At 33.4% G+C, this 17,294-nt stretch overlaps 1 protein-coding gene and 1 non-coding gene across 2 annotated transcripts in view; one reads left to right on the forward strand and one right to left on the reverse strand.

Annotated features, from left to right (window-relative positions):
* Positions 1-17,294, forward strand: part of VPS13B (vacuolar protein sorting 13 homolog B) — a 795,867-nt gene that overhangs the window by 330,117 nt on the left and 448,456 nt on the right. The window contains 2 exon segments of the mRNA XM_042923372.1: positions 2,445-2,554; positions 8,455-8,602. Of these exon segments, the coding sequence (XP_042779306.1) occupies positions 2,445-2,554; positions 8,455-8,602 (258 nt within the window).
* LOC122211349 lies at positions 3,297-3,400 on the reverse strand. The gene has a single exon (XR_006198648.1). It is a non-coding gene; the product is annotated as a U6 spliceosomal RNA (small nuclear RNA).

The following is a 17,294-nucleotide window of genomic DNA, read 5'->3' on the forward strand; positions in this document are numbered from 1 at the left end:
TCCCATATTTTTCTTTATTGTTGCAAGTGCTGTGTGTCTGTGTGTGGAACACATTTCTTTATTGTTAAGCATATATTATTTGTGGTGTCTTTAATATTTATATGATTTTAATTATAAAACAAATTACAGTGGGCTTATGTGATAGGAAATAGTCCATATAATTCAAATCTAACTAATTTCATTTCTTTATTTGGAATTTAGAAACGTCTTTTAACTTTTAAGATTGAATGATATATTCTTGAATTTAAATATTCTTGAATTATTGAATTAAAATTTTAAAACTCTATTGAAATGTATACAGTTAATTTCTTGAAAAGGTTTTAATAAACAATTTTTATGCATTGTGTTACAGGAAAAATACATATATTAAATTATATTTTCTATTTGACTTCATTTATGACTTCCCTTTTGCAATCATTTTGTATTTAGTTTCACATCATCATTCCTTCCTGATGTGTATTTAAGCAAATTATTGCTCAGCAGCACATGCATTCGTACATGGAAGTGGATGGAATTGCTGTGGTCTCAGAATGCTGCTTTGGAATCTACACTGATTCTGGGTCCCTGGGAGAACACCTGGCAATTTTTGCTTGTTTGAAAATTCTGTGTAAAAGTTTTATTTAAAAAAAAATTTTTAAAAACATTTGCTTTTTTTTTTTTTTAACATTTATTTATTTTTGAGAGAGAGAGAAAGAGAGAGAGAGCGAGCGTGAGTGGGGGGGTGGGGCAGAGGAGAGGGAGGCACAGAATCTGAAGCAACTCCAGGCTCTGAGCTGGAGCCCGACATGGGGCTCAAACCCACAAACTGTGATGACATGACATGAGCCGAAGTCGGATGCTCAATTGACTGAGGCACTCAGACGCCCCTGTGTAAATGTTTAAAAAGGAAGGATATTTCTCTTGTGTGCTCTCCTCCATCATTCTATCTCTGTGTCTGTGTGGCTCACTTTTCATAGACCTTGGTAATAATAGTTACTGTGTGGTTTAGATAACCTGCAAAATTATAGAACAAGTTGAACATAGAACATAAAGTTGAATATAGAACTTATATAGAATATATAGAATATAGAAATATAGAATATAGTTGAATATTCATAGTTGAATATAGAACAATATAGAACAACCTAAGTTGAGAACTCATGTATCATGTACTATGACTCTTTACCCCTACCATGTGGCAATTACTTTTCTAGATACTGGAGTGTAGTTGAGAGCAAAAGTGACAAATACTCCTTACTTGACATTCCATATATTTCAGTGGAGCTAATAATATTTTACCAAAAAATGCATTTGCAAATACAAAAATGTATTTATGGATGCACATAATCTTCAGATAAGAATGGGATGTTATACTTTAGTTAAATCCTTGTGTTTCTTTTTATTAGAGAGACTAAAATACTTGAGTATTTTAGTAAAATACTTGACTAGGATGGAATTGCAACTTGTTACACTTCAGCTTTGTGTTTTATGTCAGAATGTTAGCCTGTGATTCATCTAGGCAGATCTCTCTCTTGCTTCTGAACGTTTAACTTTGTAATTTGCAGTGATTTATTGAGTGGTTATAATAATCCTTCCTTTAACATCATGAATTAAATTTGTGATATAAACAAAAAGGGAGATAATATTCTGTTCTCATGACCAATATAGAAATTGCTCTTTGCTAATAAATAAAGCTTCTTCTTATGAAAGACAGATTCACTTTTAATGAGGTACAATTCATATTCTATAAAAATCACTATGTTAAAGTACATAATTTAATGGTTTTTAGTATATTTGCAAAGTTGTGCAACAATCACCATTTTCTAATTCTGGAACATTTTCATCACTCCCCAAAGAAGCACATATCTATTAGCAGTTCTTTTCCATTCTTTCCTCCTCCCAGGCACTGGCATACACAAATTACCTTTTTTCTCTATGGTTTTGCCTGTTTTAGCCATTTCATGTAAGTAGAATCCTACAGTATGTGGTTTTCTGTGACTGACTTCTTAGCACGTTTTCAAGGTAGTGTAGCATGAATCAGTACTTTATTCCTTGTTGTGCAAAAATAATTTTCCATTATATGGCTATACGACATTTTGTATATCCATTTAGCAATTCATGGACATTTGTGTCATTCCCACTTTCTGGCTATTATGATTACTGTTTTGGAAATTTAGCTACAAATTTTTGAGTGAACATATGATTTTAGTTCTCTTTGTACATACGCAGGAATAAAATTGTTAGGTCATATTGTGACGGTATATTTGCTTCCTGAGGAAATGCCAAAGTGTTTTTGAATGTATTTGCACCATTTTATGTTCCAACCAGCGGTATATGACGTCTTGAATCCTCCACATCTTTGTATGCACCTGTTAATTTTGTTAGCTATCCTACTTGGTGTGAAGTGATATAAAGCTTATTATTTTTATGAGGAATTAAAATAATTTTAAAATCTTGATTTTTAGGTGCCGTGCTCCTTTGTAGTGTACAAGGACTAGCAGTTAATATTGACCCAGTCTTATATACCTGGCTCATTTATCAGCCTCAGAAACGAACCAGTAGACATATGCAGCAGGTGAGAAATTTTTATAATTTATTCTCTTAATGAATAACGTTTTCTGTTTTCTCAGTCATTTGTTAAAGGTCTATATTGTCTGTGTTGATTTTTTTTAATTCCTCTGTCTTCCACTCTTCCCCTTTCAAGCAGTTTTACTCCTTCACTTCTAGACTGGAAACTCCAGCTCAAAGTGGAGTTTCATTGATTACTGAGGTGGATTTCTATGCAATTGCTTATAAAGCAGATACGTTAGACAATAGTTCAGGTAGTCCTGCTTTAGTGGCCTATTTTCTCTCATAGTGCCTAGATGTTTGTTCTGAGTGTCTGATACATAAGAATTGCATACTAATAGCTTTAATTTTCATTATCACTGTATTTCTTCTACATCTTTAGGTTTATTCAACAAGCATTCATTGGGTGCCCAACCCTTGGATTGGGATGGTTGGTGCAAAAGAGTTGGGATATGCACTTGTTTAAAAGAGTATAAATTACAAAGTATAAAACAGCTAATTGTATTTTCTGAAATGCTTAAATATATTCTCTGTGTCATGATTCTTAAATGTAATTCTGACAGAGTTTATTCCCATTTTAAAGATGAAGAAATTGATGCTAATTGAGATTTATTTCCCTATTGTCACACGTAGTAAATGGCAGAACTAAATATTTTTTCAGGCCAAATTTATGCTATATTGCATTTTCCCATTAGACTTAATTGTAATTTTGTAATATTCTAATTGGAATAGCTTTGCATCTTTTTTTTTAAAATATGGAACACTTCATGAATTTGCCTGTTATCCTTGTGCAAGGGCCATTCTACTCTCTGTATTGTTCCAGTTTTAGTATATGTGCTGCCAAAGTGAGCACTGTACCTTTTTTCCAAACTTAAAAACCAGTTGATAGAAAAATACACAATTTTATAATTACACAATACAACAAAAAAAAAATTACCTGAATAGTACAATCCATGGCTCAAGGAGCATCTTTTTTTTTTTTTTTTTTTTTTTAATGTTTATTTATTTTTGAGAGAGAGAGAGAGTGCAGGAGAGGGGCAGAGAGAGAGAGGGGAAAAGAGAGAGAATCCCAAGCAGGGTCTGTGCTGTCAGCACAGAGCCGGATGTGGGGATCAAATCCACGAGCTGTGAGAGTAACCAGAGGTTGGGTGGGGGGCGATTAACTTGATAAAAAAGTGACCTTTAGTGGTTTTATCATAGAGCCAAGTATAAGAGACTGTTAAGAATTGGCACCCAGTTCATAAAAGATTTGGGTTTTTTTTGTAATTCGAAGTGTTTGAGACTTTATCCTGAAGGGTAAAGAGAAACTATAGGAAACTGATATAAAGAAATTTGAGAAGCATCTGGGTGGCTCAGTCAGTTAAGCGTCTGACTCTTGATTTCATCTTAGGTCATGACATCACAGTTCATGAAATTGAACTCCACATCGAGCTCTGTTCTGACAACACGGAGCCTGCTTGGGATTCTCTCTCCCCCGCTCTCTGCCCCTCCCCAGCTCATTCTCTCTCTGCCTTTCTCTCTCTGAAAAATAAAGAAACATTAGAAAAAAAGAGTTTTGAATTTTAGAAAGTTTACTCTAACAGAATGTTGAATTAAACTAAAGAAGAAATACAGAGGTAATAAAAATTACTACACAATTCTTAGTATTAGACACTCAGAACAAACATCTAGGCACTATGAGGGAAAATAGGCAAGTAAAATAGAACTATCTAAGCTAGCCTCTAATGTATCTGCTTTAACCAGCAATTGCATAGAAATTCACCTCAATAGTCAATGAAACTAATGTCAGGGAGAATGTGAGAAATATTTTAATTGTAAATTATTTTTGCGATACAGTTGACATATTAGTTTTCAGGTGATGATTGTTGATGATAGTTACTGGTAATGATTTGATATTTGTATATGCTGTGAAATTTTCACCATAAGTTTGGCTGACATCCATCACAACACACAGTTGCATATTTTTTTCCTTGTTATGAGAACTTTCAAGATTACTCTTTTAGCAACTTTTAAATACACAATATGGTACTATTAACTATAGTCACATTGTTGTACATTACATCTCATGACCTATTTCTTTCATAAGTGGAAGTTTGTACCTTTTGATCCCTGTCACTCATTCATCCCCACTGCCCCCATGAGTTTTTTGTTGTTGTTGTTTGTTTGTTTTAGATACCACATATGGTATTTTTCTTTCTTAATTATTTCACTTAGCCTAATTGCCTTATTAGGTCCATCCATGTTGTCACAAATGACAAGACGTCCTTCTTTTTTATGACTGAATAACATCCCATTATAAATTCTTCGTTGGTTACTTTATAAGTGATGGTAATTAGGTCCAGTTCACTAGAGCTATAGCTGAAGGTCAGATAATGTTCTAGCAACTGAGGTAAATTAAAAATTCATTTGATTGATACCAAGCACCTTTATTTATTTTTAATTTTTTTTAATGTTTATTTTTGAGAGAGAGAGAGAGAGAGAGAGACAGACAGAGCATGAGCGGGGAAGGGGCAGAGCTAGATGGAGACATAGAATATGAAGTAGGCTCTAGGCTCCAGAGCTGTCAGCACAGAGCCTGATGCAGGGCTCCAACTCACAAACTGTGAGATCGTGACCAGAACTGAAGTCGGATGCTAAACTGACTGAGCCACCCAGGCACTCCAGATACCAAGCACCTTAAGATTTTCATACAATTTTATTTTGATTATACTGTTTCATAACAGTTTGAAATTAAATGTAAATATATATTTAAAAACATGTTTTTGAAAGTTCAAAAACAATAGTTTTATTTAAAGGAAAAACTAATAAATACCCATAATCCTATTCATTCAGAGTTATGAAGAATACTGGTATAAATACGTTCATAGCTAAATCTTTATGTTTTTCTTTAAGTATTCACTTAGAATATATTTTGGGGAAGTAATTAGTGTTTAAAGCCATGTATATCAGCATATTTTGAAACCTTTGTTATATTGCCACATAGCTTCCAGAATTACAGTTTACATTTTCGCTAGTACTTCATAGTATTAATACTTTACTACAATTCATCATATTCTTAGCTACTATTTTAGTCTTACATTTTTTTTAACATAGGAAATTGAAAGAATAGTGTAATTGATCCCTATGACCTTATCAGCTAGGTTTAATAATTACCAACTCATGGCTACTCATCTTCACTTTTAAAACTCTGTTGGGTGAAAAAATGCCAATATTTAGTAGTGAGAAAAATAGAGAAAATGGATAAACTCACATAGTAATGTTATGAGTGAAAATTGATGAATTGGCAGTATCTAGTAAATTGAAAATAAGCATAGCCTGTAACCCCCAAATTGCACTTTTGGATAAAACTGTGGTCTTAACAAAAGATCCTAAGGACCCTGAAGAGTTGTGTATAAGCCTTTCTTGCAGTATTCATTGCAGTAGTACAAGACTGGAGACAACCTGAATGACCGTCTCTAAGGAAGTGGATAAATAAAACACAACATATTCACACAATATGATAATTTATTAGTAGAAATTATACAATAGGTCTTAATATGGATGTCTCAAAATTGTATTTAATGCAAAAATCAAATTTCAAAGGAAATATGCAATATGAAAGCATTAATGTATATTTCTCCAAAACTACCCAAATAAATAAATAAATAAATAAATAAGTAAATAAGTAAGTAAATGGTGTATACATATGAGTGTGTGTGAATAGGGATAGGTGTAAAACATTTCAAGGTTTATATGAGGATCATAATAGTGGTTGATTCTGGGAGGAATGGGTAGTTGGTTCACAATTGGAGGGTATTTTAGCTTTACCTGCAATATTTTGCTCGTCTCTAAAAAACAAGGAAATATGATAAAAATTTTAACAGACAGTAATTATTGGATATAATGGAATGTGTATGTTATTTTATTCTTAATAATTTCCTGGGTGTTTTTTTTTACATTTATTAAATTAATGGAATTTTACAGGAAAAACAACAGAAGATTTTAGGTTATTTTCGGATCATGGAATATTGTTGCTGCAAGGGTAGGATAAATCTGGGGCTGGGATACAACTAATATTTGAGGAAATATCCAGTACCAAAAGGTAGAAGAATATTAGTAGAACAATCGGAGTTTGCTAAAAATAGTTTATTTTGATATTTTGAAATACTAAAATACTGGATACTCTGTCAGTCAGTATTGCCTGACATATAGTGTGTACATTAGCAATCATTCAGGAAATATTTATGGAGGGTCTTTTGGATATCATTGTAGATATTTGGAATACAGTTGCATAGAGGACATATCAGAGTCTTGCTGTCTTGTTAGGAAGGGTTTTTCTTAGGGCTTTTAATGTCTCTTTGCCTATGTGAAAATGACCCAGTTTGAGTCACCCAAAAGAATGATTTTTTTGTTTGTTGTTGGATACTACCAATATTATGGCTTTCATGAATCTCATCTTTCAGCTATTTTAGCTTGAATTAAATATCACCCTATGCTTAACATACTTTTTCTCTAATATATTAATTTGAATCTGAACATGGGTGTAATCTTTTGGAATACTTAGTCATATTCCAGGTTTATAAATGATGGCCAAGATATTCAAGGGATTATGGAATCAGTAAATACTACCACCTAAAAGGAACTCCCATATTTTATAGTTGAGTAATTTTAAATGCATTAAAACTTAAGGGTATGTTGAACTTTTCTCATCTTGGTCTTAAGATACTATTTCCTAATTAGGTTTGTACAAATATTATCAGTTTTACTAAATAATATGAAAGCAGCTACTGTACATTGTAATGTTTCCCACAGTATATTTATCTTTCCATTTTCTCATTTTCACCTTTCTTGTCCTTTTACTTAGCTTAAGTAGCAACTTTTAAAATAATTTGCCTTTTCCCTATATTTCATAACTTGATTGATTGTAATATATAGATAATGTACTTGTGTTCTGATTGGAATATTTACTCACATTAAAAGTAATATTAAATAAGTAATATAGGTTGGGTGGGACATAAAGTTGGATCTTTTAAAAGTATGATTGTTGTGCTGTTGAGAGTAACACTAGACTGCACTGCAGCCTGACCAGCCCCTCCAGATTTACCGTCTGATGCAGCTGTATTACAGTTATCATCTGTTGTTTCCCAAGCTGCAATTTCCTTCTCAATTTGTGGCTAAAACCCAACATTGGATGATTGTTTTCCACCCAGTTCAACATTGATCTTTGATCCTGCAGCAAACTTAAAAAATACCTTTTTTTTCTTTTTTGCCAAAAATCTGACAAGATTGTATTGGGCGTCATCAGCAGTAACATCAGACTTTATTTCACTGAATAAAGATGAAACAGCTGCTTTATTGTCCAATTCAGCACTCATGCATTCAATATAGGATCATAATGTTTTCCAGCTTTCTCTAGCTACAGATACTTTTCTGTGTTTTCTAAATATGCTGTGGGTATCACTTTGACAGATAAAACGTAGAAATTTTCAGCAATTCTTTTTTAAGTTGAACTGTAACATATAATTAATCACTTTATAGATATACCTAAAAATATTTGTCGAGGGTAACTTTTTTCCCCTACTAATTATAATTCTCAAAGTTATAGTTTTGATTTGCCTTTGACATATTATCTTTATGCTTTTTACCGAAATTTATTTTAACTTCCATTTATTTCCAAGCTATCTTATTTTTTCACATAGAATTGTAATTTTACATTGAAATTGTGAAGTGTCTCTGTGTTATTTTGTGTGTATAAGAGAGACAGATATGAAGAGAGAGGGAGGAACTGAGGGAGGGACACATTGATTAATTTAAAATAGCAAAGCTTCAACACCATTTATGAAGGACTTTCCTCAGTGTTACCATGTTTAACCTTCACTGCTTCAGAAATAGTAAATAATTTCAGTGTGTTTTTTTGCCTCTCTCCAGCAGCCTGTGGTAGCTGTTCCTCTTGTTGTGCCAATTAGCAGAAGGAAAGAGGATGAGGTGTCAGTTGGAAGTGCACCCCTGGCAAGGCAACAGTCATATCAGGCCTCTGAATATGCCAGCAGCCCTATAAAAACAAAAACAATAACAGGTATGTGTCACAAATTCTAAAAGGTCTGTGATTTTACCCTATCTCTGAGCTAATAAGATACCAAGTTATCTGGGCCACAATTTCATGAATTCTGGACATGAGACTCCTAGAATGGAGACAAAAGACTATTATCTTACAGTATTAGCAGTAACTAGAGTATTACCTTTTTCTTGTGTCACTGTCCTAATCCTAATTGCCACAGGGTGGCACCAAGAAGTTCAGATGATACCTATAGTCAATGGATTATGTTACAGAAGAGGAACCCTCAATTTAGGGAACCTGCATCTTTTCTAATGGGTAGAAAGCATGTCTGCCATTTTCTCTAGAGGGAGACACTATTTGTATCTTGCAAGGGTGTAAGCAAACTTGCCCTTTGCTCAAAAGGACAGTATCTCTGCCTTTTGAGGCTGAATGCTATGCAAATATCCTTGAAAGGACAATTGGGAACAAAGGCACTCACTGCTTCCACTTTCAAGACATTCAAAAACACTAGAGACCAATAGAGAATTGTCTCCTGATAGTATGTTCTTTCTTAAGGTGAATTCTTGCAAAACACAATATATCTCAATTTTCTACCTCTCCCTTCTCTCATTTTCTCAGCTAGATCATCTATGCAAATACAGAACATAAATATTCTTCCATAAGACAATTGTAAATTTCCATTTGTGTAACAAAACACTTTATCATTGCATTTATAATTTAAATTACATGACATAGACTATATATGAACTATGATCATAGATTGTTTATGTATCTTCCTTCTTGAATGCCCACCATTTTTGCTTCTCTGGAAACCTTGGTGCTGTCTTGAGAATGCTGTGTGGTAACCATTTTCTTTGCATAGAATTAAGTTTCAAAAGTTTCTGTTCTATTTTTAATTAGAGTACACTGTTCCTGTTTGAATTTTAATTTAAAAAATGTTTTATGAGGGGTCCCTGGGTGGCTCAGTTGATTATTTTTGATTTCAGCTGAGATCATGATCTCATGATTTGTGAGATTGAGCCCTGTGTTTGGCTCTTTGATGGTAGCATGGAGCCTATGGGATTCTTTCTTTCCCTCTCTCTCTCTGCCCGTCTTCCACTTGTGCATCTGTGCTCTCTTGAAAAAAGTTCTATGATCCTTTGTATCCACTTCTAAATGAAGTTACCACTGTTTCACTCATTATTTATATTGCATCATAAACTGTAATGAATTTGGTAAATGAATTCATAGCCTTTTACACATCTTCTTTTTACTCTTACTATCTTAACCTTTAAATTGTATAGTTCAGTTAGTGTTAAGTATATTCACATCATTATGAAATGCACATTTTAATTTTTCAACTGGATTTTACAGTGGAGAAATGTGAGAGTTAACTTATTATGCCTGAATTCTTGTTAAAATGAGTTTTTATTTTTGTAGTTTCAGCCTAAGTTAGTCTTGGTCTTAAGTTCATTCCCAACGCTTATATAGTATTTTTGGCACATGAAGGCCAACAAAGCTCGGTGATCCTGCACTGGGCTTGATTTCACGTTGTGATTATTCAACAGGAAGCAGACATCTTCCCCCTCCAGTCTCAATTAACCAGTATTAAATAGTTGGCTACAGGGAGAACATATGTTTGATGGTTGGAAATGTGTTGACAGCAGAACAATACTATTTCAGTGCTATAGGCACATAGGGCAGACCAAGCCAGGATAAAAGTATGTCTCACATGAAGACAATATATTATCACAAAAATCTAAATAATATTCTAGAGAATCTATTTTGAAAACTAGGAACCCCCTAAAAGGTATGACATGTGTTTATCCTATGTTTTGGAAATGTTATGAAAATTAATTTGGAACTGTTGATGACAATGTCTGTAAGGGAAACGAAAAATTGAAAAAGCAGAATGCTCCATAAGTGATAGCTTTTTAAAAAATACTAGCTATTTTTATCTTACATGTTTATATATTACTTCTCTAGTTCAAAGTACTATAAGTGCACTGTTAAAATAATAGAAGGTCTTTTAATTTGACTTCTTAAATACCACCAAGATAATAATACATTAAGACATCTGTTAATTAATGATGTAAATTTTAGTAGATCATGCCACAATTTATAAGTATGGACCTTTAGCTTCTGACCATGATGGTATAACAGGGACTAGATTTATATTTCTGCTATAAATAAGAAACTTTTCTAAATACGTGGGAGAAAAAAAAAGGTTTCTAGACATTAGAGAATATGCAGTACAGGACTGTGATTCATTGTAAAAGAGAAACAAAACAGTCAAGCCCTAGAATTGCCCTGGCTTTCTTGCTAACGGCATGCTCCAGACCATAGAGCAGGGTGCAATATATTAAGCTGAGCTCAGCTGTCTTGCTGAATTGAAGTTTAGGGAGGTAGAGTGACTGAAGCATTAGGAGGTGGAGATGACTGCAAATCATGGAATACAATTCTAGAGAGAGAGAAAGTAGTGTTCTCATTGAATATTTGCTAAATAAATAGTAAGACATGCATGCATGGGATGAGACTCTACACAGTTGGGTGAAAGATGACCAAGGAACTGTGGTCTGAATGATTCCCAGAGCTCACACAGGGCTAGAAGGCATTCAGGTCCTACTGTCCATAAAATGCAATCCCACTGATTATTCAGGACATTCAATAGGGATTCCAGAAAAGCCATGCCTCCATAGTGTTCATAGTGGACATAAAGTATCAAAAATGTAAAGGCTACCCTCGACTCACTTTAAACAGTTTAAAAAAGGCTCTGAAGCAACAAAAACAGTGAATAAGTGCTGGCAAAATGAAGCCCAACACTATTATGAGGAATATAAGAAGATCCAGACTTGTAACAAGTTAAAATCACAGTGTAACATATTCAATCAAAAGCCAAAGGAGATGCAAAGAAGTAGGAAACTTTGACCAGAAAAAGAAGCCAGTATAAATAAAGAGATGGCATAGATGATAGAATTAGTAGGTATATTAAATACTTGTACATTCAAACAGGTATTGTAACTAAGTTAAAGCATTTAAGGAGAGATGAGTACATTTTGTAGGGAAATGGAAGATATAATAAAGAATCAAGACCAGCTCTAGAGTTGAAAAATATATGTGAATGGAGAAACTGGGTAGAATTAGCAATAGAGTATACATTACTGAAAAAGAAATCAACCTTGAAGACATAGCAATAGAAACTTGCCAAAATGAAGCCAAATGAAGAGCATAAATGGAAAAAAAAAAGTGTTCAGAACTTTAGTTGATGGGGGATGATAATTTGGATAGAGTAGGTCTCACTGAAAGTTTGACCACATACTTGAAGCAGGTAAAGGTAAAGGAGGGAGCCATGCATGTATCTTTAGAAAAAATCATACAGGATTGTATATGTATCTTGGAATAAATTATCCAATCTAACCCCTTCACTTTATAATTATGGAGATTGATTAATAAAGAGGTCAGGCAACTTATCCAAGGTTAAAAATGGTTTAGTGAGATTTTTTCCAGATTATATATTTAATTCCCCCCCCCCCCCACCTCTCCTCTGATAACTGTCAGTTTTCTATAGTTAAGAGTCTATTTCTTGGGCGGGGGGGGGGGGGGTTTGGTCATTTATTTTGTTTTCTAGATTTCACATAGGAGTGAAATCATATGGTATATGTCTTTCTCTGACTGATTTATTTTGCCTAGCATTACACTCTATACCTCCATCCATGTCATTGCAAATGGCAAGATTTCATTCTTGTTGATGGCTGAGTAATATTCCTCTCTCTGTGTGTGTGTGTGTGTGTGTGTGTGTGTGTGTGTGTGTGTATACACATATATACACATACCTCATCTTTATTCATCAGTGGATGGAATAGGTGATGGGGATTAAGGAGAGGACTTGCTGTGATGAGCACCTGGTGTTTCATGGAAGTACTGAATCACTATATTGTCATCTGAAACAAATATTACACTCTATGTTAACTGGAATTTAAATAAAACCTTAAAAAAATAAATCTCTCAATATGAATATTTATATTGCTTCTTGATTTATAAAGGAAGAATAATAGGTTAAACTATTTAATCCTTTTTGAAAACTCTTTCTCAGTTTGATCACTGTTTTACTCTGTGCTTCACATTCCAGTTGGGAAATTTTTTTCCAGTGCTGTGTGAGGTGCTTTGATGAAGCTATTTAGCAGATTATGGAAAATAACACTTGAAAAGTATGTAGCACCCTGGTGACTTTCAGTAGCTAGCATATTTTTTCAGTGTATTAATGAACCTGTAGGAAATTCACTCTCTCTCTCTCTCTCTCACTCTCTCTCTCTCTCTCTCTCTCTCTCACACACACACACACACACACACACACACACACACACACACACAAAGTTCCAGATTATCGTAGTCATTTTGTGAATATTAGTTGCCTTTCATTTCTTAGAGGCAAAAGAAGCCCTAAAAATCAGGTCTGTGCAAATTTAGTCATCTACTATTTTACCTCTAATACGCAATATGTAACTGGCTAACTTCAGGGCATTCTTTTTGTCAAGAGATTACTCTAAATTTTCAGCCCAGTCCCATAGGATGAAAATAGTGAAGAATTTTACATCAGAGCTACCAATAAGGATATGATGGGAAACACCTATACCTCTGTGATGAGCATGGAAGATTCTGCCACTCTTTAATTGGGTGTTAATTCAGTGTTAAGTTCCTGGATGACACTCAGAAGTGAAGTGCTACTGCTGACATATTTTTTCTTTCTTAATACATATTTTTAAGTATATCTCACAACCATTGATGTGTTTCAAAAAATAAAAAATTTATGCTGTTTCAGATGTTTACATTTTTTGTCAGGAATATGGAAATTTAATCTTATTTAGTTCTCAAAGAGAATTAAATATGAAAATCGTGAAATTTTAAAAACACTTTGTGTATATTACAAATCGAGAAAAACTGCAGAATTTTTTAAAGAATGTTTGACAAGGAACTTAGGTTATCAGGTAAAATATCCCTAATTACATTTTTTTCTGACCTCATTTTAAAATACAGTATGTTTATTTAATTGCTTTTTTAAGTTTATTTATTTATTCTGAGAGAGAGAGAACAGGGGAGGGGCAGAGAGAGAGAGAGGGAGAGAGAGAATCCTAAGCAGGCTCCACGGTGTCGGCACAGAGCCTGACACAGGGCTCGAACCCACGAACTATGAGATCATGACCTGAGCTGAAACCAAGAGCTGGATGCTTAACTGACTGAACCACCCAGGTGCCCCTGAAAATATAGTATTTTTAAACTAAGCAAGAGTTAAACAGTGTAGTTATAATAATTAAGGTTGAGTTAATTTTGGCTGAAAATATCAGAAAACTCTCAGTAACAGTAGTTTAAACAAGATTGAGTTTTGTCTGTCATGTGAAAGCTTAACGGTAGACACCGCAAGGTGTTAAGGCTCTCCAGGGTCAGGTACTTTTTTATTCTGTTACGGGTGGCCTTTGTTACCAGACTTGACTAACTGTCCACAATGGATGCTTCAACAGTATATCGTATCTGCATTTTAGTGAGCAGAAATGAGAAACAATAAGTTGCCTTACCTCTTTGAAAAGTATACAGATGTTCTACACTTCAATTTTGCTACTATACTCTTGGCCAGAAACTACTCGTGTGATCATATCTAGAACTGTATAGGGTCTCAGGAGTGTAGTCTGTACTTTTAAAGGCCCACATGCATGACCGAAACACTGGGCTCTAACTGAGAAAAAAAGAGAATAGATACTGCAGGTTATTTAGCAGCCTCTGCCACAGAACTTAAAATGGAATACCATAAGCTGGAGCTTTGGGAGAAAGTAGAAAATATTTTCCTTTAAATGAGACTATCAGAAGACAGTGTCAGTGAAAGTGTTGTCATGTCTGAGATGTTGCTTAGATTTTTCACAGTGAGTTATAGAGGCTTATGAGTCATTGACATATGGATCATACACAATCAAAACCACAGAGTGTATCATCTCCCGGGGAAAGCATACACAGAAAAATGAGAAAAAAAGCCCCAAATTAAATTCTGAGCAACTATTTATTTAAAGATTAAGGAGAATGAGCCAATGGAGAGATTGAGAAGCATTATTCTGAGAAGTAGGCAGTAAAGGTGTATGCATATGCATGTATACCTGTGTACATATGACATATATATGACATAACTGAACAGCATTTCAAGATGAGGGTGGGTAACTGCCTGGTACACAGTAGACTCGTCAAGAACAAAGAGGCAGAAAAATTTCACTTGGCCTGAGGAGCTTCACTTATTTGGAAATGAATGGGATTTGAAACAGCCACAGTGTACCCCACTCTGTCAAGAAATTTGAGTATACAGACACTGGTTATGTCTTGGGTTGTGGTCTCCTGGTTCGTGGGTTTAGGCCCCACATCCAGCTCATAGCTGTCAGCAAAGTCACCTTTGCATCCTTGATCCCCCCTCTCTCTGCCCCTCCCCTGCTTGTGCTTACTCTTTCTCGGTCTCTCAAAAAATATATAAAATTTTTTTAAAACATTTTTAAAAAAAGAGTTAAAAAAATTTTTTTTAAATCATTTTGTCCACAGGCAATGTAACTTGTAGGATGGCTTTAAGTGGTGAGATTTCCAAGTTTTGCTAGTAAGAATTGCTCCTGAAGGCACTGATGTATTTTGGATTCTAATTTTAAGAATTGTGTGTGGTAAATAAATACAATATAGTTATTCATCTAAAAGTGTTTAAGTCATCCTTAATTTGATTAAACTTGAATGTTCAGTAGGTATGTTCCTAGTTATAGGGTGAAGTTAGTATTAATGTATGCAAAATAAATTTTTTGTGGACTTATGTATATTAGAAGTTGCTCACTTTAATCATGTAGTTTAGCATAAAATTCCATTCCTTTGTGATTAATTAGGTATTTAATTTCATTGGAAAATATTAAAGCATTGGAAAACATTGCATAATATACAATTGATTTTATTCTCTCAGGGATAAAATGTGGTTTAAAGTATATTTTCCCCTTTTGGAATAGAATAAGGTTTAGAATAAAATGAAGTATATCTAATGAAGTACATAAAAAAAAAAAAAAAATGGAAAAACCATCCAGAAAGTAATCAGAGAACTTAAGGAAAATATACATTTACTAAATTGCGTTTTTCCATTTGTATTTTTAAGAACCATTATTTTTTATTTCTAAATCTAGAATTTATGAGGTAAAACATTAACAGTCTGTAGAACTTGACATAAAATTGAGTATTTGAATTATATGTTTATTTCTAAGCTTATCTTCCTAAAGAATTTCAACAGATGCCATATTATAATGTTATATCAGCCATAATAGTCTAGATGGTTGTAGCTATGGAGTATTTTTAACATTTTGTTTTTTTAATGTTTCATAACATATCTATGCATCATTTGATGATATTCTTTTATAGACATATCTGGTAATTACACTACTCACTTGGTACTACAACATACCTGAATTTCTTGCATTGCTAGTTTTGATATGAGGACTCCTCAAGTAAATCATCAGTTCATAAAAAAATGTAATTTATACTTTTTCAGTGTGTCTCTTGGTGTGTGTGGCAGAATGTTTTATAGTTAGTGTTTGTTCATTAATTCCAAAAACGTGTTGAGTTTTTTAAGCATACTAGGTTTATTGATTTTTTAAAAAAATATATTACAATTTATGTAGCATGCACATAATTCTTTCCCTCTTGGAACTTTGATTCTTGAAAAGTATATGTAATTATTATTCATATTTGTACCTTCTTGGCTTATTTTTAATTTCTCTAGCAGACGACTTATTTAGGTATGATTTCTTTTAATATGTGTATTAAAGACGACTTGTATAGCAGACGACTTATTTAGGTATGATTTCTTTTAATATGTCCAATTTTACTCTCATTTTTTACTTTGAAAGTAGAATATAAACTGTACTAAATTTTCTCAATGGAGATGACTTTAGAAGGTAAAGTATTTTAATGCTGAGAAATTATTTTTAATTTCTACATTCTATTGGAATTATTTTATTTAGACTACAAAGGAGAAAAAACCCCAGAAAAGCACTGTTTTTGGTTTCCATGAACACATCTGAAGCAGGCTCATATTTTGTTAAAAGCATTACTAAACAGTAAGTGATTAAATTAAAACAAGTACAGAGAACACAGCCTGGTTGCAAATAGTTCATCTTTACTAGCCTTCACCTTTTTTTCTTAGTGCATTCCTATTTGGCAAGAATCTTTGGGCAAGCATCTGGAGTGTACCATTTATTGATATATACTTTAATATGTGTATCACTATACTAGTATACTATAAAACACGAAAGATAATTTCATTAACATTTAAATGTTTTTATTCTGATAGTTTTAATATATCAATAATATATCAATATATCAGTAATATTCCAGTGAGACTAATATTGTGCTTCACTTCTTAAAATATAATTTAATACTGTGTTGTAAAAACTTAAGGTTTAGTTCTTAATTCAGCTTGTTTTAATAGTTGATTTTAGTGGCTGACATCATTGAAAAGCCACCTCACTGAGATACATTATATCCTAGAGGGAAAAGACCATCATTAGTGCACTGAGGACACTTATTTTTTCAGTCCTACCCATTTTGTCAAAGGCCTTTGTTGAAATAAGGGTGGTAGATTTCCATCTTCCTTTTATCAATAAGATAGTCTTCCAACTTAATGGGAAAGTGTTGCCTTTTTTTTTAAAATAAATTAGTGATATCTTTAATCCAT

The sequence above is a fragment of the Panthera leo genome, chromosome F2 (genome assembly GCF_018350215.1).
Source record: "Panthera leo isolate Ple1 chromosome F2, P.leo_Ple1_pat1.1, whole genome shotgun sequence".
Lineage (NCBI taxonomy): Eukaryota > Metazoa > Chordata > Mammalia > Carnivora > Felidae > Panthera > Panthera leo.